This window comes from Nilaparvata lugens, chromosome 2 (assembly GCF_014356525.2).
Source record: "Nilaparvata lugens isolate BPH chromosome 2, ASM1435652v1, whole genome shotgun sequence".
Taxonomy (NCBI): Eukaryota; Metazoa; Arthropoda; class Insecta; order Hemiptera; family Delphacidae; genus Nilaparvata; species Nilaparvata lugens.
This window is the reverse complement of record NC_052505.1, coordinates 62,649,684-62,675,121: the sequence shown is the minus strand read 5'-3', so window position 1 is coordinate 62,675,121 and position 25,438 is coordinate 62,649,684. Positions and strand designations below refer to the sequence as shown.

The window sequence follows — 25,438 nt, the reverse complement described above, 5'->3', positions numbered from 1 at the left end:
GAAAATCACAAACTCAATTCTGAATGTTATGTATTTATTCGAATGATTAAAATCATAGCATTTGCAGAAAAGAGCAACAGTTTCAACCTCAAAACTATTACTATTCAAATTGAGATATTCACACAGTACAAAACAATTAGAAAAATATAGTTGTTATAGGAGTCAGGCTTTGAACTTTTATTTACATCAAAAAACAAGAAACCAAACACATTTTGATTTTACAAATATGAACGGATATGAATTATCAGATATGAGAGGAGTTCATAATAATAGGTGATAGGGATATGATAATTCATGAAAAATAGGAAAGAAAACAATTAAGAAAGTCCAGGGATTTAAACTTGAAAATTTAAAGCCAATCGACGTAATAATCAATGTTGGGTATTTTCAATTTTATAATAAAATAGGAATTGGTCTGATAGGTCACCATTAATTAGGCTCAAGACCATTGTCATTGTCAAATATATAAATAAAATAACATTTAAAAATCACGTTTTGGACTTAGGGGACCTTGAAACGTTTAGAAAACTTGAAATTAGGGTACCTTAATTTTTTTGGAAAGCAATACTTTCCTTACCTATGGTAATAGGGCAAGTGCAAATTTGTAGGGTTGCTTACCTTGACTAAGTACACCGATAGTGTCATCGAATGTCATGGCTTTGATGTTGAGCGAGGCGAGGATGGCCTCCTTGTCGGCCAGGGTGGGGTCGTCATTGCTGGGCACTTTGGCCGACAGGATGACGCACATGTCACACAGGTTCACGTTCACTGCACGAAGGTCAGCTCTGCTCAGTGGAGAGCCCTGCCAACCCAACAATCACTAATTAACATACATACACATCTAGGCATGACATAGAAAGTAAAATCCAGGAATTTTATAAAAAGGATAGATTACTAGGGCCTGTTGACCGAGGGAAGTGAGGTCTGAGATTCAGGTCAACGGTTTTGCATTTCTCTTTATGTATGTTTTGCATTCACGGCGGAATGCGGCAATAGATTGCCATAAAATTTGACAGGTATGCTCCTTATTGAATATAAATCGACGTATGTATATTTTTTTGAGATTTTGCATTTTAAGGATAATATAAAATTAATAGTTGACCGAGCGAAGTGAGGTCTAAGAATCAAGTCGACGGTTTGGCATTTCTCTTAATGTTTAAATGTTTATATGTTGCGCATTTACGGCGAAACGCGGTAATAGATTTTCATGAAATTCGACAGGTATGTTCTTTTTTTGATTGCGCGTCGACGTATATACAAGGTTTTTGAAAATTTTGCATTTGAAGGATAATATAAAAGGAAAAAGGAGCCTCCTTCATACGCCAATATTAGAGTAAAAATCAGACTATAGAATTATTCATCATAAATCAGTGTAAGTGATTACACAGATGGAGTCTATTGCTGTATTTCCATAAGGTCTATAGTTTGGATCATGTACTTGTGGATGAGAATACTGCGTGAGGTCTACTGTTCACAGAACTACTAGTTATTTGTGCAACTAGTGCGCATAGTGATACTTTGTTGCACGGAAAGAAACGTTTAAGCAGGAGCCGTAGGCCACTGTTGACAACAAATTGCATATTACACATTACATTTTTCCTAAAGTTTTTAACCTTAACTCCTACAATTTTCCCTAAAAACCTTGGAATATGGAAAGTTGTTAATTGATGTTAATTAATAAAAATTGATTTTGTAATTGGTAAAAATTTAATAACATTTATAATCAATAATTAATTTGATAAAATTTAAATTACCGGTATTTCAATTTTCAAATAATTAATCTACCAATTATTACTTAATTGATCAAATTAATTATTCATTGTAATAATGAATGATATTATAATGTATAATTGAATACCTATATTTTTAATATATTTATAAATTATAATAACTTGAGTATAATAAGTATTTATAAATAATAAATCAATCAATAGCTCAATAATTCAATTTTTCAATTTCCAATATAAAACATTTATTATTTGTTTTGTCAAAATTACATGGATAATCTTCAAGTTGAAAATTATTATCAGCAAAAAAAACTGTTGATGGAATCAAACTCCCAACCACATCAACCTTTCGTTTACCAGTCCAGAACACTCCAAAGTGAGCCACTGAGAACTCTGATGATAGAATGCTTAATGGGGGTTTTATCTTATGTAAGCATTAGAATGATTACAACAGTCAGTGTTACCAACTCAATTTCGGTTATCGTGCTCTGATCCTCTATAACCCACTAACTATTTTGCATTGTCATGTTGCGCCTTATAGTGAAGTACACAATGACATTATTTGATTGACAATGGTATGGTGTAATATTACAAACATGTAATACTACATGATATTATGTAATTCTACATATTTTGCGTTGCCATGTTGCAAATTTAAAGTGGACAAAGTAGCACTTTGCTGCACACTAGTGTGGAGAAGTGATTCTTTGCGTTCTGTAATCAGTGCAGGAATGTCCACTTTTCAAGGTAACAAGGAAAAAATCTGGTGTGGCGCACTCACACAACTTTCCTTGCCGTTATGAAAATTGATCACCTGACTCTAATGTTCCCGCGCATCCAAAGTCTACTATTCAAAGATATGAGACAGCTGGTGATAGGACAATAACGCTGGAGACACACGAGGTCTTCTATCTCTTCGTATTGAATGATTTAATAGAACCAACACTTGCCAACAGTTAACAATTTAATAATCACATTTTCTCGAATTTCAAGCTTATTTTCAATTCTAGGTGAAAATTTTACTGGACATTAATTGCAGAGATTTTCATGCTCTATCTTTTCCACTTGAAATTTGTTGTTTAAATTGTATATGAAGGCTTATAATTGAGAATCTAAAATCAAACTTTGCATAGATGGGGCGGAGCTCCTGAAATTTTTACAGATATAGGACTTGTTGCAGTTGATAGAGCTTATCAATGACTATTTCAGGTATGAATTTGATCAAAATCGTTGGAGCCGTTTTTGAGAAAATCGCGAAAAACCCTGTTTTTGACAACATTTTCGCCATTTTAGCCGCCATCTTGGATTGCATTTGATCGAAACTGTTCGTGTCGGATCCTTATAGTGTAAGGACCTTACGTTCCAAATTTCAAGTCATTCCGTTAACTGGGAGATAAGATATCGTGTACACAGACGCACATACACTCACACACACACACACACACATACAGACCAATACCCAAAAACCACTTTTTCGGACTCAGGGGACCTTGAAACGTATAGAAATGTGGAAATTGGGGTACCTTAATTTTCTTCGGAAAGCAATACTTTCCTTACCTATGGTAATAGGGCAAGGAAAGTAAAAAAGAATATACTCTATAGTCTATTGTTCACAGAATTATTAGTAATTACCAGTTGTGTAATCACTTTTATACAAACAAAAGCGCAAACATTAGCTGCAAACAGACTTGAGCGCCACGAACATTTGCATTTCATTTTTCATCAGCTGATGCTTATCGGTTATTATATATGTACCTTACGGTTTCTGTACAAATACAGATATAATCAGTAGAACACATGCATTTGATTTTTCATCAGCTGATGCTAAGGTTATTAAACCTTACGCTTTCTGTACAAACACAGAAAAAATTCACCGAAGCGAAGCTGAGGTCTTAGTTTTGACTCGATCGGCTTTTGTCTGTTTGTTTGTACCGCAGTTACAGTCGCAGTTATTGTCCGATTTAGATGAAATTTGGTATGCAAGTTCTTTGAAACAAGGCGCAAAAACTTATGTGTAACAATTTTTGATAAGAAATTGGTGATTTAAAAAACCGCAGACTAACCTCCATCCAGAAAGTTACTTTTTCGTATCCAGGCCGTTATCTTTGAATATACAGCAATTCATGTTCCTACTTTTTCGCATCTATTGTTACCAGCCCATGTTGGCCGAGTCGGTTAGAGCGTTGATCCTCACACTGCAGGACCCAGGTTCAAATCTCATACCAACCAGATTTTTTTGCAGACAGATACTTTATTGTTTTATCTTATTCTAATAATATATCATAATAAAATAAATTATGATTAGATAGAATAATTAAATTGAATCATCTTATTATTATTATTAAATTAATTGGATATATTATTAAAAAAATCTTTATTGTATTGGAGTCCAATACTGCAGTTGTAGAAAAAGAAATTGTATGTAATTCGAGCGATAAAGTCGAGTTTTATGCTCTCAATACATAAATAACTATTATTGTCTATGCAACAGATAACTCAACTATTTTAGTTGTGGACAATTTTTTCATCATAAAAATTAATCAACTAATGAATCAACAACTATTTTAGTTGTAGACAATATTTAACATCATAAACATTTCTTTAATCTCCAACTTCTTTTATTCATAACTATCAGTTATCATTTTAGTTATTTTTTAACTGAATTTTGAGTTTATCAGGTACAATAATTATTATTAGCCTATTCAAATTGTGAAAGACTCATTTATTTAAGAGAGAAAGCATGAGAATGCCCTACAAACACATTAGTGCATCAGTTTATGAATGCAGAATGAATGAATGAATGCAAAATTCTGAGGTGTACTAGTCTCCCTCGAATTCGCGCTGTATCTATGATACCATGAGACAGCTCATGAAAGAGCAGATGAGCTGGGTAGTGCATGCGCCTTTGAAAATGTGCATTTTTGTGTCGCTCTACAGTGTCAAGTCTTTTGTTTTCCTTTTAGTATGAGATCGGAAACCGAGTTGTGAGCATTCAACATTCTGCATAGCATAACAAGCCATAACATTAAAACCACTTTTCATTAAAACCATCATTAGCAACCTCCTGTCATTGACACCAACAAACCCATCTTATTTAGAATCATTTTCTGTATCACTATCGTCTGTGAGACGATTCATCATCTAAACTGCCTACTGCGTATTCCATTTTCCGTCAGTTGACCAATATCTTATAATTAATTATTAGAAAAGTTGTAATATAGGTTAATATAGTAAATATGGGGATGATGTGAAGGTACTTCCTCGAAAGACATTTATAAGTCCAGTGTCCCTGGAAACATTGTCATTAGCATTTTCAATGGAAAAAATAGTAGATGACATCGCTAAATCTTCACAATATACTGTACTTTCATAATGGTCCTTCTCATTAATTTGGAAGTTGTATTCATGAACAAGGTCTACTGTTCGCAGAACTACTAGTTATTTGATGAAAAGTGAAATGCACGTGTATGAGACGCTCAAGTCTGTACGCAGTTTTATGATATTGCTGTCTCTAGTTTTGATGAACAGTTTACATTTAACATGAAATTATAGAAACATTTTTTTGTATTCTGTTACTGACATTGAGCACAGATATTTTGGGCAGATTCTGGAGCATCTTCCACTCGCGGCGGATGTAGTCGACTGCGCCGACAATGACAACATGCTTGAGCTCGTGGTAGTGGAAGTTGCTGGCGCGCAGGGGCATCACCAGGTTGCGCAGGCCAATCAGCGGCGAGTCGGGATCGGCGAACAGGCACACCACCACGTGACCGTTCAGCACTGTCATCGCCGCCTGGTTTCGGTCCTACAACCACAAACACTATGCAGCAAAAATGATACTACAACAATCACAAACATTATTAGACCTATCTACAAAGCATTCGTTTTCAATTTTCATGTACTTCATCACCACTGTTGTCGGTCCTGCAAATACAATCATAACGAATGAAACGACTTCATATTGTCAAATTTTCTAATTTATTAAAACAATTTGAGATACTAGTTTTGGTTGTACACAATTATAAATCTCTAGTAACCCAATTAAATCTGAGTCATTGAATATGGATATCTAGGCATACCACATTACCATCATAGCAACACAGAAAGTTTTACAATCATAAAATGCAGCATATAGTGTTAGCTATAGTAGCTGACATTTCGTTAGTTTGTTTCAGTATTCTTTTAGATTTTGATTTTCTTGTTTTTCTACGGTTTTCTTATCATACCAAAATTTAGCTTGATAATTCAATTCAAATATTGTCCGATAAGCAAAGTGAGGTGACCCTACGTCTAATAGAAGGAGACTTTTGCATCATTTCATTCTTATAAGCTTGGAAGTTTCTAATTTGAAGAGTTCCTATGCATAAAAAATGCAAGTTTATTGGTACAAAACTTCATCTACTCCTGAATTTTCCCAAAATATTTTGCACAACTAATTAAGGAAAAACTGAATTCTCACAGGATGTTAGTATAAATGAAATATAGCCTGGAATCAAAAATACTCATTAAAAAAAAATGTAATCCAGTACTCAATGAAGATAGAGAGCTCCGAATAATTTAATTTTATTTTATTATCTAAAAACAGACAAGAGTGTTTTTTTCAGTCCGATGGGTCGATTTAGCGAAAATCTCAGAGAACTGCAAAAGGAACCGAAAAACTGTGGTTTTTGGGGCGCTCTGTAAAAAGCTCCAGGCCTAGAAGGTCAACCTGTTGTATTTACGGTTCTTTTACACTACCTCATGACTATATTTGAAACCAGTACAACGAATCGAATCAAACACTTTATTACTTCTCATAATATTCAAAGGTATCCCGCTGGTTTATTGAAAAAATAAATGACTAATTTGAGTTATCAAACACACATTGGTAAACTGAATTTCTCAGAAGGCGTACTCTAAGAATAAAATGTATGCATTTTTGCAATGATGATAGACTCACCAGTATGCAGTCTTCTAGGTTTTTGGCGGGACTCCAATGGAACATGCCGGTCGAGTCGTATTTCATTTCAGTCTTTTCAAAGTCAAAATCCTTGGCTTGATCATCGGCTATTCCAACGGTCAGACCTCCGTTGTTGTTCACGTTGTTTCCAGGAGTACCTCGCTGTGTTGGCCTGAATTCCAAAATTATAAAAAATTGTCATAAAAATTATTTCATAATTCGAAAAAAGGAAGTACTGAGAGTCACTTATGCAATAATTATACTGTTAACACTTAACAGAATCTCTACAATGGCAAGGAATATTTTACAATGGCAGAAAATTATGCTTTTCAAGTATTGAGATAAAACCTCAATACGGATTTAATGTCACAGTAATTTATATGATGAAAATACTGAATTGATACCGATCTATTCTAATAAAACACCTAAAATAATATTAAAAAATCATCTGTCATAATGACAATTTTATAAATTAATGAGATACGGTATTGACTTGAGTCAAATCCAAACAATTGAACTTTCCAGGGGGGAAATCTAGGTTCGTCTAGGGAAGTCTATCAAATATATATTCCTCCTGATGAATTTAATAATAGTCAGTCGTTAGATTCAAATAATACCTTCACTTCATGGAAAAACGTTATCTGGGTCAATAGCTACGCTAAAATTTGTTGAATATGCATTGATATTCTCCATAAATGAACTTCTCCATGATTGAGAAAACACAGTTTTTTTGTCAAATTCACATTTAATTATCTATTAAATTTACTAACAGAACTGCAGTTTGGTTGCTACCATCAGTACAGCTGAAGATGTGTTGATTTCAACACGAAACTGCAGTTCTGTTAGTAGATTTGATGAATAATGTGGATTTAACAAACAATTACATTGTGATTTTTCAAAAACTATGTAGAACAAGGTCAAAATCATCTCATGAAAATTGAATCAATACCTCAAAACTCTCTAAAATATCTTCAATAAAAAATAATTATTTGTCGTTGATTTCTTTGAGGCTGAGATTGAAGTTTTTTAATAATTTATTAATATATCCACTATAGCCTCTACAGAGACATTATAATTAAATTACGAATGAGTGACTAATCTTAAATTACCTGAAATACCTACAACTTATTTTAAATGTAGCCTTATCAATGTAATCAAGCACTTCTGATCTACAGACTATGAATATAACATTTAGATTTTGAAAACACAAAAAAAAACACATCGATTACAAACATATAGGCAATGTACATTTAAAAGACATACCGGTAGTAAAAAAGTGGAAAATGATATCCATATATAAATAATACTAACATCTATAAGTTGATAAACAAAAACATTCATTAGCGAACCATTTCACAAATAAACTGATGACACAGGATAATGAAGAAAATGGAAAAAATGTTTAAATGTGTTGGTAGATGGTATGGAGAATTTGGACTGTACAGTTCTATAGGCCTACTATGAATTTTTTTCCAAAACTAAATAATTTTGCTTTTTATTAGAACTCTTAAACAGGTATGGAAGTAGTATTTAGAGGTGCTTATTGTATAATGTATATTAATAAGTATAATTTTTGTATAATGCTTTGTTTTTGGTCAATAAAATTTATTTGATATGATAAATTTAATCGCTAAGTACGGTATTAAAAATGAAATTTTGATAAGGAAAAACAATTTAATTACGAGAAAATTATAGCTGGCGTAAATTACCATTTATTTGAGATTATGTAATTTGAGAGTAACAATTCAGTTGTATTTTGATTGATTTTCTGTGGTGTTCCTCCAAAATAAATAGAGGAAATAGGAAATGACAACTAATATTTTATTGCAACATAAATTACTTTGGATCATAGAAGTGTTGCTTTTCTGTCTTGACAGGTTCTATGTTATAAAATAGAATAATGATTGACAATTTCTTATGTATTAATTAAAGAATGTTTCATGTATTTTAGAATCATATTTTTACCAATTTATTCAATGCAATTTAAATAGCCCGGTTATTTCAGGGGAAGGATTATAGGCAAACGAATATCAAGTTCAATCTAGCCTATAATTATTGCAAGATTTATAAATTAATCACTATGCAATTGATGTCGATTTTGAAATACAACAATGGAATTGTAGAAGGATATTTTTTATTTTTCTTGTGAATAGTTCTAGATTGGGTGATTTAGTCTGGTATAGTCTCCTAATATTTAGCCTATATTGTGATTTTGCATCCACATGGGTGAATATGATTATTTAAGCATGTTTCCAGTGTAAGAAGAGTGAATGTAAAGCACGTGAAAATATAACATGGTAGAAGTTGCTAAAACTAATAAAATAATCTAAAGAATAAAAATTAAAAAATGTATATTATAGCCAATAACAAACACTTGTCTCTTGAATAAACCATGACTACTTCTATGCCAAATGCAAACACACAAGAAGAAGTAATGAATATAGAACTATCCAAGATATTATGCTTCCACAGCAGTTGGGTTGAAATAATTCAAGTTGAAAAGTGATTAAGTTTTTGGTTTCCTAATCAGAGCTAACTTGCTTTGGGAAAATGCAGGTCTAAGCTGCACTGCTGCACTAGTGATATACATACAATGTTAAATACCGTAATTATTGTTGAGAATTCTGGACTCTCATAGGTTCACTAGTCTTCTCTAATATTCTATTCAATGATCTATGAGTTTAGAATGCACTCAATCGTTTTCAATAATCTGAAAAAATGCACACTATATATATAGATCTAAATCTATATCGAAGAATATGAATAGAATATCAAATAATAATCTCATTTTATTATTATTAATTGCTTTTCAAAGTCTTCACATTCTCATGATCTATTCTATCAGTCTACGTCTAAAACTAATATGGAATGTACATTTCCAACTTACAAATATTATAAAAATTAGAGGAATCTATATTAATACAGCCAAAGAATATGCTCATGTACCGTATCTAATATCGGCATATTCTTATGCAGGCAGTCTTCATTATCTGATGAGCAAGTAAACTGGGTCAACGTCGTAATTAGGTTCTTCAAAGTAAAAAAAAAACACTTTTGAAATTTTCAAACATAATTCATTTTGAGAAATTATTGTAATGCATATTCAATATCAAACTGATTGTATGGGGGTGCTGACACCATAAAAAAATGGAATTTAATTGTCATTCATCACATTACAGTACAGATGTCAGATATATTCATAATCATTGTTTAGTAGTGTAATTTGAAAATTCAGGCTGCAAAAAAGCCTGACAAAAATTATTCTAGTTGACACACATGGGCTATCCTTGGATGAGAATATTGAATGTAAAATTCTAGATTATAAAAAATGAATTTAAGAATGCAAGTAGCTCGCGAAACTATATTTTAATAAAAAATATAACAGTCGTAAGGCCCATTGACAGCTTTCAGGCGAGGTGGAACTCCCACCAATAAAAGCGAAAATAATATTAATACTTTTAGTCATAAGTTGACATTATTTCGGACATGCAGGCACTACTTGTCTACAATTGATCATGCGAGAGAAAAGAAGAAGCTTAGTGCTAGGCTTAAGCATGCCTACTACAATGGTACGCTACAGATAAATTTACACAGACAAGGGACTTGAACGACACACACAATTTGAGACAGAAAAGACAGCAACAGAAAGAGAAATTAGAAAGAGAGAACAGGTACAGAAAGATAGATAGATAGCGTACATGAGTTTTTTAACTTCATAGGCAAGATGGTAACCGGCATATGAGGCATCCTCCTGTGTCCTGAAAAACATTACAACACATCACTGATCAAGCTCACCGGTTCCAAGAGAAAGAGAGAGAGAGTGTGTGTGAGAGAGAGAGAAATGTGATAAGTAGAGGAAGAGATGAATTAACTTGAGCGAATGTGACAAATGACCATTTCACAAGAATCCAACGCAGAATTAACATGAATTTAGAAATGAAAAGAGAAGTAGAGGTTAGTCAGAGACAAAAACAATAACATAAATAAGTTTGATAGATGTGAGAATGAATTGATTTATGCTTCTAATATGAGAAATGAAAATTATTTGTGGGGCAAAAGGTTGGATGTTCAAATTTAAATTATTGGAATATCAGTCAATATTTATACAAATTATTATTAGCCTATTATTTTTTCCAATCTATTTCCTAGTTTAGAGCATATCAAAAGTCTTATGAAATCGCTTCCAAGTCTTTCAAATGTATTAAAATTTTGTCTGGAAAATATTTGAAACTATTTTGCAACCCTTTTCAAATGTTCTGTTTGAAATTTTGATGTCCCAACAACTTTAGAATGGAATTTTCTTTACATTTCATTCAGATTGAAGTTCTAAATGCATGTTTCTAATGAGCCTGAACTAATAGAGAAAACAGTATCTAGTTCAAATAGTTAATGCTTCGCTAATATATAGCAACACTGAACAATATGAATGCATTTTATTCAAAATATTCCCGCAACGCAAGCTTCACATCCAAATAGAGGAGATTTTCATCAACTTGGAGGTTCAAAATGATTATTGATGATCAGGTAAACTTCAACTTTGGCAGGAGTGCTAGGATATAATGATTCAACATATATAATGATAATTAAACATATAATGATTCAAAAAGCTAATAGTAAGTAATATAGCCAAAGGTTGAAAACAGTGTTTTCTGGCCTGGATAGAACCTTGAGAGATGGGCTGACCACAGAATTTCATTTTTCAATATGTAAACTTACGAATAGGAGCCTGCACTACAGGTTTTTATCCTGACACATCGGCGTACCGTAGCCAGGAATTTATTTCGGATTATTTCGAATTTGTAATCGGGAAAGGCTGGAGAGGGCTCAACCCCGGTAATTACTGCAGAATTTGCCGATTGGTATAGTCGAGTGGTCGGGGTTTCGCAACTTCAGCCTGCTATCACTGCGTCTGGTCGTGGTTTGAATCCCGCTCGGGGCATGAATATTTGATCATCTCATTCTGTTACAAACGTTTATACAGAAAGCTTATGTGGACATAATCCAGAATAAAAGACAATTTGACAGTGGGTTTTCATTGAGGATCCTATTCAAATAAAAAAAAAACTAATTTCCTATCACTTAAAGTTTTGGACCGCCATCTTGGATCCGTCATTTTGAATCAAAATTCATTTTTCAAATAAGAAAGTGGTCTTATAAAACATGATTTCGATACAGAATTTGAAGGGAAAATAAATTGCGAAAGGCGCAAATTGATATCTCAAACCGTTTAAAAGTTATTCGCATTATTTAAAGATACTAAAATAAATCTTAGAAATTGAAATGAACAAAATATAGGACAGATCAATTTTTTCTGTACAACGTGTTAAATATGCTACTTTAAGTGTTCAATAACACTTGAAAAAGTGTAATTTGATTGTTCCAATCTTTTAGATTTTCAATCTACTCATTTATTAAATTTTTGTATGATTTATTAGTATGTTTGAATGTGAATAACTTTGAAACGGTTTTAGATATCGATGTGATCCAGGCTTGAGCTAGAATAATGATAGATGGGTGTGCCTGCAGATTTGAATGAATTCCTAACCACCGGGAAGCGATTTTTAAACTCATAAATTATATTCAGAGTCGTCTCTTCAAGAGACACCCTTACAACGGGAGGGTGTTATTCATATGTGCAATATCTGTGTGAGAATCAGCTGATCGGGAGGATCCCAGATGTGCGAAATTTCAGTTTGTCTGGTTTCCGTTGCTTTGTGGATACAGTATCATATTATGGATTGATATTGTATCCTGAACAAAACATTTCAAATGATATGAACATAAGTATTTCAATTTGAAAGCCAAAACCTGACCTCCCTACCCTTTCCTTTTCCCTTTAAAACCTAATTGAATAGAGCCGTATCAAACATTCCAATTTGCAACGGTTTTGACCAAAACGTGTATCAGCCTGAAACGAAAACGCGATGCTGTGAGAATGAACAAACTGAACGGCACACCATCCCATTTATTTCAGTTTGTCTGGAATAGGCACTCGCAGATCTGAGGCACTCCCACGGGAGAAGCAGGTGCATGAATCTTAAGTTATCGCGGCCACAGAGCCAACCACTTCCATATAGTTTCCTTCGATAGTTAATAATGAATCTTGTTCGGGTGTATTTCAATGAATCAGAAATTGAAAACATTATGGGGGTATCAATGAGCTTGAACCTAATAACCTGGAATAGCTGATGAAACGTGGATTAAAATAATAAGGAAATCAATTATTAAAAACAAGTAAATAAAACTTGAATTAAAATTTTTAATATTTGCAAGTCAATTATTGTACAAATTAACTATTCTTATGTTGCATTACAATTCTTCACATTTAAAGCATGTAATTTGGTAGTGGTTAAAATGACCTTGGAAATACAGAATGCGATGTTAATTTTTTGATGTTCAAATTATTCATTTTTTAATGTAGAATTTTCTTATTTGGATTATCACTCTAGAACATTAGTTTTCATCCCGTAAACTGAATCATTCAACCAAAAGGTTTCGAATGCTTTTTGAAATATATAAATATTCATATAATACATTCAAAAATAATATATTCTTAAACTTTTCTAATAATTTATCATAGAAGAACAAAAACTAAAAGATAATTTTTCTCTATAAAACCTCAATGACGTTGCTCAGTTATAGAGTAATAAGCGTTTTGTCTTTGTTCTGAAAAACTTGTAAATAAATAAATTATAGGCCTTTATAGGATTTCTTTATTTCTATGAATAACAGATTGAAATAATAAGATAATCTTTGAATATAGGTTAACCGACTTTTCAAGAGTAAGTGTTAGCCTAATAGCTGATTTCAATATTTTCCATTTATATTTTGAATTGTTGAAATAATTCCTGAAGGGATTACGAGTGATTACAAAATAGCTTTTCCAACTTTGGAAGAACATTCAAGGCCGGGATACATATAACCACACCTAGCCCGCGCGGACGTACGGCCGTACGGGACGTACACGGTGATGGTGGTAGGAGAACACACATATCCGTGCGACAGCCGAGCGGCAGCAGTGTCTCAGTTCTGTAGTGCTACTGTGGTCGGATTTCTGAATGTGTTAAACTATTGTTAATAATATAACACTATTAAAAGCTTGTTACATCCAATTTTAATTTATATTTTTCAATTTTAAACTAATTACCTGTAGACTATGAGAATCATAGTGCTGGTATATATTTCGCTACATAACAATACCATAATCAGTCATGTATCGGAAATATATATCAGCAATAAAACTGATATCTTCTGCCTTCTGCATCTACATGTATTAGTTTTAAATTTAACATTCAAAACACAGTCACGGGTTCCTTTTTTATACTTTTTGTTGTTCATTTTATTATTTATTATATTATGTCTATTATACCTTTGGCTTTAACTTATTTGGTTCTACTTCTACTTTTGGTTTAACTTATTTTTCTTTACAACCACATTTCTCATTGTACAAAACTGGAAAATTTCCTATCTCTTCAATAAGTTTTTCACTCTTGTTATAGTTTTTCTCTTGATGTTATAGTTTTTCACTCTCTATGTCAAACGAGGCCACACCGTCATCGTCAAAAAGTAAATTGAACTAGTCGGTGACGGCGCGGGCAACAAACACGCCGACGGTGCTGGCGCGGTGCGGTAGTATGTGTCCCAACACGTTTGAAAGCCTTTGTTTTCTCACTCGCCGTAGTACGTCCGACACTCGGCCGTACGTCGGCGCGGGCTCGGTGCAGTTATGTGTGTCCCGGCCATAATAGTAATGAAGTGGTTACTTTCGGATTGTGAAAATGAATCAGCTGTGCAAGATGTGTATATTTCATTATCAAAATCAGCAAAGAAAAAGTTCTGTAAATATTTAGCATTCGTACGAATATTACGGCAAAAAGTCGATTATCGGTGAGATTACCAACGTCATTCAATCGAACCAAAATAACACACAAACATTGCACCAATTTGGAGTGTTTTGAAGTATAAGTACTTTGTTCTCAACCCTGTAAGTGATTTCAGTGAATATCTATCAGTGTTTCAAGTTGTGAAGTCATTTTGTAATCACCCGGTATACTAAATTTCAAGTTACTCCTGAGCAATGAGTTGATTAAATATGTTACGTTTTCATTTATACAAAATTTCATCTTACTTGAGACTATGTACAAGAAATGAGAAGCAGGAGTGATGGGACAATAACGATGCTAGAAGCTGACAAGATAGCCTACAAGCACTAAATTGACAGCAGTTTTAGGAAGATGATTGTTCAAATAGAATTATGATAGGATAAAATCAATAAAGCAAACTCAAAATTGAGACACATTTGGTCATGTCCAATTGTGACATCAAAGCTGTGCCACAGAATAATGATTGTTGGTAAATAGATAGACTCATATCAGAGGCGCAAAGGAAAACTTCACAAAATTGACTGATATGCAATTCTAATTTTTTAGGTGGTTGGTTGGAAATCTATCAGAAAAATAATAAAATTGTATACGTCTATAAATAGTATACCGTATTTGCATAAAGAGATGAATTATAATTGTGTATTGTAATGTGGATCTCCAATGAATGCAAGGTATGTAAGATGAAAACTGCAAATGCATATAGAATTGATGTATGGAAGCAAAAATAGTTTTTCAAGTAAAATTGATTTTGATGTTTGATCTAATAGCTAGATGTATCTATCAATTTGCAGGAAAGCAGAAAGAGAAAAGATACAGATTTGGAAGTTTACTGTCAATGGTACAAGTTTGAGTCTACAAACAAATAACGCAAGAAACAAACCACTTATGTACAAGGTGCCTGTTATGAGAAAAAATGTATCCTTAATTTTATGAATAAGGAGCAGAGTAATTTACTGACAAAGATAAAGTTGAGATAAGGACTTTATTGAAGCTGAACTATTGAAGCAAAAGCAGGACAATTTACTGATATATACGAACATAAACTTGTCTTGAAATACTGCTTATACAGTTTTAAAATTATTGTCTAGATACGGACATAAGAGTCAATAAATTTGTCTTTATAGTGGAGATCCTTGAACGTGATTCCAAACTTATTACTGTTCATAAATTAAAATGCAATACAAAGTGCATATTTAATAAACTGAGAGTTTTTGCAAGCGTAGCAAAGATATTTCAACATTTTAATTCTCAGAAATTGAACTATGGAAATACACTTCCAGATATATTTCCAATAATCTCTATTCTCATTTCTATTAGTGGATGTGTAATAGCTGATGTTTGATAAGTTTATTATATACGTTTTTGTTACTGTTGGTAGCTTCACATTATTAAGCTTGAAAGTTTACTGAATATTTGATAGTTATTTGAAATTTACCAACAAGAAACCAGTTTTTCAAATATCAGAATCTAGTATTACAGCAATAATTTCCTATCTGAAATATGTGAGCATTATTTAGTCTCACTGAATAAAAGTTTCGAAGTCAATGCAATTTTATTCAAGTGTCTCTGGATTTAAGCCTGATTATTATCACATAATTATTATAGTGTTTTATAAACACTATAATTATAGTGTTTTATAGAATAAATGAATAAATTTTATTTTTCAACGGCATCATTTTTCTTGTTTTTAAGGAGTGGAATATATGAATCTAAAATTTTATTATTCGATCAAAATAACAGACCACAAAGAAACAAACCTGTACAATATAGACTTGTCAATGAATACAATGCATCTCTATTATATGAAATTGAGATCTAAAACAATGATAAAAGCTCAAAATAATAGAGATTTTAAATGATTAATAATGGATGTGAGCTGACGGAATAAGATATATAGCAATTTCAAGATTGGCTGAAGCATTCAAAAAATTAACTTTACTAGCTGAAAAAAGCAAGCAAGTTGTGGGAAAATGAGTCAATTATTCTAGAAGAATGAATATATTACAAGGATGGTTACCAAAAGTTACAACAGATGTAATGGAAGCAATAGGAGATCGAAATGTCAGTTAAAAGCAGGAGCATTGACGTTGATGATGCCTGCCACACATGACGCTCCAAAAGCCAGTTGAAGCTGGAGCAATTACTTTGTTTTTGCATTCAATTAAAGAATTGATAGCCTACTCAATATTGCACTTTTTCGATGAAAGGGGAAAAATGAATAGAAGTAAAAACAATGCTTACACACTGACACCATTGATAACACAATTATTATAAGGGAGATGTCTTCCATGTTCATAGGAATGAATGTAGAATAAATCAAGTAAAAAATAATATAATACGGTGATAATAATTTAAATTAAATTAAAGAAACTGGGGTGATAATTAATATTATAAAATTTAAATATTAAAAATTTTAAAATTTTCTCACGGATTCTTTTACATTTGGTGGTAGAACAAGTGATGGAAATTGAAGGGAAGATCTTAAACATACAGTCGAGCGTTTTTCTATTCTGAATTTAATTTTACTCTCAGTAATCTTGGTTGAACTCTGGTTAATAATTTTATGGATATTTCACAGAAATCTGGCTAAAATAAAACAGGGATACTGTTTTTTCCTAAAATCATATCCCTACTCGATTAAAACTCGCATCACATAATAAAATACAAGGAGGTCAAAAGAGTTAACTGAACGTCATTGAGTAAAGCCATATATGCAGAGAATAAGTGTTGATTCAGGAATCGATCGTCAGATACGATTCTTCCAATATTTATAAAACTACAATTCAGTGTTTGAATATCTAAACCAGACAATTTATTAGAAGCTACGACTGAAAAACCTCTTGTGTAGGCTAATATCGCATGACAAATTGTGGCAATATATTACTGGAAAAGAAGATGAATGAAGAAGCAAAGAAAATGTGCAATAATCGAAACTAGATATGAATAAATTCATCAGAAATATTTGACAGTCTCAATTTCTGAGCTGGTGCTTAATCTACATTTTTCATACAAATGTGATGAAACAGAGAACACTTTCAATAATTTCAAATCCTGCTTGTCAACAGAAATTCTAAGATTCATTGTAATAGGTCTACTATCATGAGGAAAACTGGATAACTTTTGTGTGAATAGGTTCAAACATGTATTTACAACATGAAATCTACATGATATTCAATTGTTAATAAATGACTGAAGTATTTGGATATCTAGATGAGGTTCCTGACGTTGATGTGTGCAGTTTGTTGAAAACTATACTTCACATTGAATAATGAGACTATATTTTGTGAGGTATCACTAATCAACAAATAAATGCATCCATGAAATAGGTTATCAAATTTAATTATAATTTTAGCAGAATTAATGTGTAGATTCATAGGAAGAATCAACTCAGTTAATTCCTAACATCAATCAGTTTATATGTAATTTAAAAAAATATACAATGTATAAATGTCATATATTGTTACTTATAAATTGTAGTAACGATTTTGTTAATTTTTAATACTGCTAAGCTTAATATAGGGAAATTATTCTGAATCCAAATCTAATACAACAAATTGTACACTTTATGAAGCACGTTGACATAAAAGTCAAAATAGACAGAAGTTAAAGATTAGTTTGAATTGATTGTTTACTATTCTATGGCAAGGATGTTCTTAAAATAGCTTGGCAACACATAAGTCCTACAAGCAGACGGTCCCTCCCTGTAAACAATTAATTCGACTTTTGTACACTCTGTAATATGAAAAGAACTCGAATTTGAATTTCACACTCTACTGTCTTTGGCCAGGGAGTTACACAATACAATTTTTCTCTTGAATGTTCCAGATCAACGGAATGCATTACAGAGATTTATACAGTGAATAAATTTTTGAGGATGAGTTGCATTTTTATATAAATTACAACTATTTACTGGCAAATATTTGTTTAAGAATAATCTACTAGCAGATATGATGCACCAGATCAAGGCAAATATGGATGATTCGGAATTGTTTGCTACATGTTACTATATCAGCAGAAAACGTTCAACATGTCTACAGTGACGCAGTAGACTGCGCCAAGTAATTAGCGCCATTTAATTTTTCCATGTCGGGTAGGATAATTGAAAGGTTTGCATTTTTTTACCATATCACAACATTTTATCACCAAATAGAGGAATCATAGAAGGATGCGATTGGTTTATCCATGATCTAATGTAGAATGATTAAGATTAGCGTAGATTTGTACATTTCAAAAGCTAAGAATTCTCCATCAAGAACGTGTTGATTCCAAAAGCCTGTCATAGTTTCTATCCAGCGCACTTCTGTTGAAAATAGAATTAACTCAACACAAAGTATAAACTTGGAACAACTGACAAGAAATATATGGACACCACACAGACGCGCACACACATTTTTGCTGTACACAAATTTGTTGCATTCACAAAGCATACTTCTAGAGACAGTTGAAACAGTGCAGTCGACCCCACGTCGAATCAGAATATGTTACAATCTTTACAGACTTTGAATAGATCATTCAATCTATAGATAAGATAATTTAAATACTTCTTCCGCTGGTGTTCAATATGTCCATCTTAAGCGCACCTTTTCCATTCGTTCCACGTTCAAATCTTCAGGAATGTCTTCGTATTCCTATACAGTATTTGAATTCTTGGTTCATTAACAATAGAAATATAGGATGTTTTCTGTTTTGTAGATTGGACTGTAGAGAGTATACTTCTTGATTCATTGAGCTGATAAATCTTATTTACGAACTAGATTACGATAACTACCCATTCAAAAGATTTCCAGAATTTATATAATGATATAATTAAATGAAATAATTCTACTTCAACAAAAGTAATAAAATCTAATACATTTTAATAAAAAAATAAATTTACTTATTCGTTTTACGGTGTAACGAACTTAAACTGGGTGGGCATTCGCTGCCTTCAATGAATGCAGGGATCCTTACCTATCTCTATCATCAATATTACCAATACTTTAAGATCTATTTCAAAAATTATTATCAATTCAATCCTAAAAATGGATAAAAACAATAATATTTTTGTTGCAGAGGCGAATATAGAATATATTTTGGGGGACCAAGGTTAATGTAAGGTTAAGTGATTTCAAGTAAAAACCCCATAATACTTTATATCAGTTTTTCTGCTCATATTCAGAGGGTAATTTGCGCTAAACACCCTTTTTACTTTACCGTCAGGCCGTCAAAAATACCTTTACCGTCAAAAATTCAGATTACTGTACTAATTTTTCTTTATATTTATTATTTCGGGCCCAGGGGGCCCGGCCCTCCCCCCTTATATTCGCTCCTGTTTTGTTGCTGAATTCCATGACGAAACACTATATAATAACTCTGGAGGAGGATCTTCATCAGTCCTCCCTCAGTCATGGTGCTCCTCCCTCAGGAGTGAAATGTATTTCACATCCCTCAGTCAAAAAAGTGTATTTGAAACAAAGTGTCTAATCTTCAACACAATTGATGATCTTCTTTTTATTTTTACTAGGAATTAAAAAAAATAGCATGACCAGGAGTCGACCACATAATTTGAACCGCCTTGTGTTAGCCAAATGAAATTATCTATTAGAACAATAATAAATATTCAACACTTTCAACTTATTACCCAGCTCAGAAATCGAATTAGTATATAATATGGAAGTGTTAAAATGTAGGCTATAAATTGTTTATAAGATGAGAGGAGATTTCAAAATAAGTATAGATAGATTAAATATATAGGTAAAGTTGACAACGTGAGGCATATTAGTTTATCTATAAGCCTGCTAAGTGGAAATAATATTAGGTACGGAAGCTAAATGTGAATGAATGATTGTATTATCGGTTTTTACTCACCTGTTGTACTGATTTGGGGAGGTTAATTCGTTTTGAGCTCTGTTCACAGTCGGTTTGACCTTGTTGACTTGCTTGGTGGAGTTCATCAATGCATTGGGAGGTGTGTTATTCCTGATGTTTCGGTTCCCCACAACTGCTGAAAACAAGCGTATCCAGTGAATTCCTTTTATCACCAACACACCTATTTCATCATTATTCAGCAAAGTGTATTAAAAATACTCACAGTTAGATGCTTCGAGTTTGACAACCGAGCTGAAATAAACTCTTTGCAATAGTATTATTGATTGGGAGAAACCCTATTGATTTATCCAAAGTATTGCACTGATTTTTACATCAATATAATTAGACTGAATCACGTTTGGGTGTTGGTGGAACTGCAATGACCCCTAGAAATCTACTGTAGATTGCAAAATATAAAAGTTCCTAACAGTTTTGTTACTTACACTTCTTGCTATTCAAATGTCAATCCTTGGATTGTGAAGAATTTCTTCCAGTATGAAGAACAGTTAGGTATAAATACGGTGCAGTTCAAATGTTCAGTTTCAAAGTTAAATTTTATGAAGGATGTGTTTCTGGGCTGAATATCTTGTTAATGTTGTATTCTTTGCGTTTCTAGATTATATTACGAATGATTAGTTACCTAAGATAAATCATTATTATTATTATTTTATTATTATTATTATTATTGTCATGACTGTAATAATAATATTATTAATATTAATGTAATTCATTAATTTGTACAATGAATGTTCTTACACATGAGTCGAATGAGGATCTATAGTTTTAATAAACATGATAAAGAGCTCCTCAAGATGTTTTGTTCCAATATGGCAAAAAATTGATTAATCGCCTTCCTATTATTTGAATCAATTAAAAAAAATTATAGTATTTTCTTTTTCTCAACTTCGAGTTTAAAAATGGATAAATGCTAATGGGCATGAATTACATAAAGTTGCTAGAAATTACATTTTCCACGAAAAAATAAACATTCAGAAGGTCTGTCATATAGATGGAGGGTCAAATATGATTCCTATTCTAGAACGAAAATAATTGTACTAAAAGTATGAATTTCGGGAATAGTAAAAAATTGATTCTCTAGACTTTTAAAAGTGATGAAGAATAAGCCTATAAGAGATTAATTATCAAGATTTAAGACTACAGGGAACAAGAAATACAACGATCAAGATAGATAGGTAGGTACAACATTAAAGTTATGCATATTCAAGCAGGAATAATTCACAAATAAGATAGTGATACGAGAGCGACACATCTAACAACAATAAATTAATATATTGAGCTACAATTGATACTTTTTCCTACCGATTGAAGTGATGATAAGATGGTGATTTGGCTCATATATTAACGCATCGGAATAATTAGGACTCAATACAAAAGACATCATAATGGAAGCTTGGAATGCTCAAATACATTGTACTGAATGTAAATAGACAATTTATTTTATTGTAAAAAGTTATTATTAAATAGAGCGAATAATTGAATTACAATTATTACAGCAAGATGGAACTTCAAGGATCATCAAAACCATTGTTCTTGATAAATTTCCTAAGGACACCCACAAAAAACAAAGGTATACAAATTTCCTTTTTTCAAAAATATTTATTTTCATTTAATTTAATATTGACATTTTAGTTTTCAATTGATTAAATATTAATTTCAAGTTGATTTGTTCATTACAATTATTGTTCATCATCAGTGTTTGGCCAATTAAAAAATTACTAATTCAATATTGACATTTTTGTTTTCAATTGATTAAATATTAATTTCAAGTTGATTTGTTCATTACAATATTATTGTTCATCACCAGTGTTTGGCCATTTGAAAAAATATCCAAAAGTGGATAGTAAAGGTGGTTTGATTCCATCGTCAATTAATTTTTTTATTTCATGCAGAATGTGGGTGAATGAATGAACTTACTTGAGTCTTCCCTATCACGGCCCGCCTCACCTGTACGTCAACAACACACAATTACAAAACACACAATGGTTAATCGCCAACAAACACAACCAACATACAAATCACAACATTACAAAAGATTATAAAATGATATGTAGATACTATAGCTTACAGGGAACATTGAGATGAGAATAATTAGATAGATGGCAATAAAATATATTTTTTTTTAATTTTGAATTTTTTTCTCAATGGCTTCAATACCTTTTGATACTGGAATAAATTTGATTGTTTCAAAGAAATTGAAAGCAACTCATACATAGACTACCATGCAAAGTAGTAAGAAACATACTATCGAGAAATAACCAGGAAAGAGAATTATGCATGAAATGAATATGAATCAATTTTTCTTATCAAGAAACGCTAGTGCGAAACATGGTTTTTTATTCAAGAGATGAGGGACCCGTCCCATGAAAATCATCTATCCTGTCATTTAATATAATAATCCAGGTGCAAATGCACTTCCGTAGTCATTTTCGGGTAACAATCGTAGAAGACGTCTCAATTTCTTCGTTAGGCGCTGGAGAACACAATTATTGACGTACAGAGCGTCAAGACATTATAGTTTTAAAGCTGAGAAAGCGATCTAAATATCATAGATTCAACATTTCCATTTATTTATCTCTTGTAGTAAAAATGTTATAATGGAAAGAAATTTGAGAAAATGGAAAATACAATTATTGTAGGGTTTTGGGAGGTTGTAATTAATAAAATATGCGTTTTAGAGGAAAATTTCATATAACCAAAATTGTAGAGAAAGTTTTTTCGAATACTATTATGCGAAGAACGTAGATTTATCTTGAACGGTTATAAAATACAAGCAATATAAAAAATCCCTGGAAATTTTCGCGGCCAACCTGTTTTTGAGGTGTTTGCCTGTGATATCGACTTATCAGTACTGCGTTCCTCATTATACTAGTCCTAACGAAGGAATTGAGACAACTTCCACGATTGTTACCCGAAAATGACCACAGAGAGTCTTTTTTGGTACATTTGCGCCCGCACTATACTGAATAGCTCAACCATATCTGCAAATAGACGTATAAAGTGAAGCTATGTAAGGCGAGTCTTGTGTTTGTAGGGGAAGAATTTTCCTGTATTCAGAACTCCTAATTTTTTATGGTACATGCCAAAGTTTATAGTAATTTAATACCTGAGATGCTGGAGGGATGTAGAATATTTATACTGCAAAATAATATATTATAGTCTAATATTCTTCAAAATTTGACCTAAGAATAATATTTTTTTCATTTAAATCGATGTTTGATTTGAATATTATTTTTGCAATAATTTGAGAAAATATTTTAATTTTGTAGATTTCACCAGATAACGAAGTTATCTTATTTTCATTTTTAAATAAAAATTCTATTGAAAATAATAAAATTATATTGGAATTGTTTATGTAATTAAACGGTTGAAGTATAATTCAGAGGGGATTTGATTTTGAATTGAAACAAGACTGAATTATTCATGTTGGAAAGGGACTTCTGGATAAATGTGAAATAAATAATATTGTAAGGAGTTTCCAAGAAGAAGCAACGGTTTTCAGTTTAATGGTTTGATAATAAATTAATTTAACTAGGAATAGCCAAGTTTTAAAATTGATAACGGCACCTGAGAAGTTCGTTATGCAATAGCTCTATTTATAACCCCAAGAAGGGAAGCAGAAAAATATGCTCTTGCAATATCCCCTCTTCGAGCAATAAAAACACTTTTGTAGCAAATGAGGTTAAAATCTGATAAGTTACTTCACAAGTCTTCTATGATTCGATCTGATAATACAGGGTAATTCATAATTATGGTGAAATAATTTAATACGTGGTAGAGGTAAAAATAAGAAAAAAATTTCTGATAAACATATATCCATAAACGCTTCATTAGCGAGCTATACAGGGTGAAAGTTTTCGTCCGGAATTCAGTTCCTCTGGTGAAATACACCGATGCTGGATTGCTTGGGGACTAGTTTTTGAGAAACTTATGCTGGATTCATATGGAAAAATATCTGAAAAATTGAATAAAACTAGTCTGGAAGCTGTAGTGTGAGTAGTTTTTGAGAAAAAAGTTGAAATATGGAAAAAATCTAAGTAGAAATCACAGACTTTTACGTTTGATGCCTAATAACTTTCTTTAATGACCAGTAAACAAATAATTTTTCGCAATAAAAATTGTAGAGAATTGAATTATGAAAAGAATCATGTAAGCTGTGTGAACTAAATTTGAATTATAGTTGAATAAAATGTATTATTATGTAGTACATACACAACAAAAAATTGCTGTTTTATGAGGAGAGAACTAATAACTCATAAGTTGTAGCTGATTACAAATAAAATATTCGTTTTTTTATGAAAAGTCTTATTTTCATATGAAAGTAACATATTATCCGAATGACATTAAACTTATACCAAAAGACTAAAGATGATGTTCAAAGTGACCTCCGTTGTTCTTAATGCATATGTTCAGACGTCTTCTCATCGATTGTCGGACCCGTTCAAATATTCCAGGAGTCTGCTTTATCATTTCTATTCCGTTCAAAATCCTTAATCGGAGTTCTTCAATGGTATCAATCGGAGTATTGTATACTAAGGGTTTCAAGTGTCCCCAAAGATAAAAATCCAAAGGATTCAAGTCTGGTGACCTAGCTGGCCATGGTACTGGCCCACCTCGGCCTATCCATTGATTTGGAAAGCTGTGATTCAGGTGTTCACGAACAGCAACACTGAAGTGTGCTGGAGCTCCATCAGAGGATTAAGGATTTTGAACGGAATAGAAATGATAAAACAGACTCCTGGAATATTTGAACGGGTCTGACAATCGATGAGAAGACGTCTGAACATATGCATTCAGAACAACGGAGGTCACTTTGAACATCATCTCTAGTCTTTTGGTATAGGTTTAATGTCATTTAGATATGTTAATTCCATATAAAAATAAGACTTTTCATAAAAAACCGAATATTTTATTTGCAATCAGCTACAACTTATGAGTTATTAGTTCTCTCCTCATAAAACAGCAAATTTTTGTGGTGTAATGTACTACATAAGAATACATTTTATTCAACTTTTATTTAAATT

At 32.1% G+C, this 25,438-nt stretch overlaps 1 protein-coding gene across 20 annotated transcripts in view; it reads right to left on the bottom strand.

The window, feature by feature from the left end:
* Positions 1-25,438, bottom strand: part of LOC111044241 (calcium-activated potassium channel slowpoke) — a 166,493-nt gene that overhangs the window by 21,075 nt on the left and 119,980 nt on the right. For 8 of the 20 annotated variants that reach the window (XM_039422391.1, XM_039422402.1, XM_039422400.1 and 5 more), the window contains 5 exons: positions 22,332-22,361; positions 20,397-20,532; positions 6,667-6,838; positions 5,308-5,532; positions 619-802 (listed from right to left, as the gene is read on the bottom strand). In XM_039422391.1, the coding sequence (XP_039278325.1) occupies positions 619-802; positions 5,308-5,532; positions 6,667-6,838; positions 20,397-20,532; positions 22,332-22,361 (747 nt within the window). Of the gene's footprint in view, positions 1-618; positions 803-5,307; positions 5,533-6,666; positions 6,839-10,364; positions 10,425-20,396; positions 20,533-22,331; positions 22,362-25,438 lie in introns of all 20 variants that reach the window. The other 12 variants (XM_039422398.1, XM_039422388.1, XM_039422406.1 and 9 more) reach the window with 4 other exon arrangements.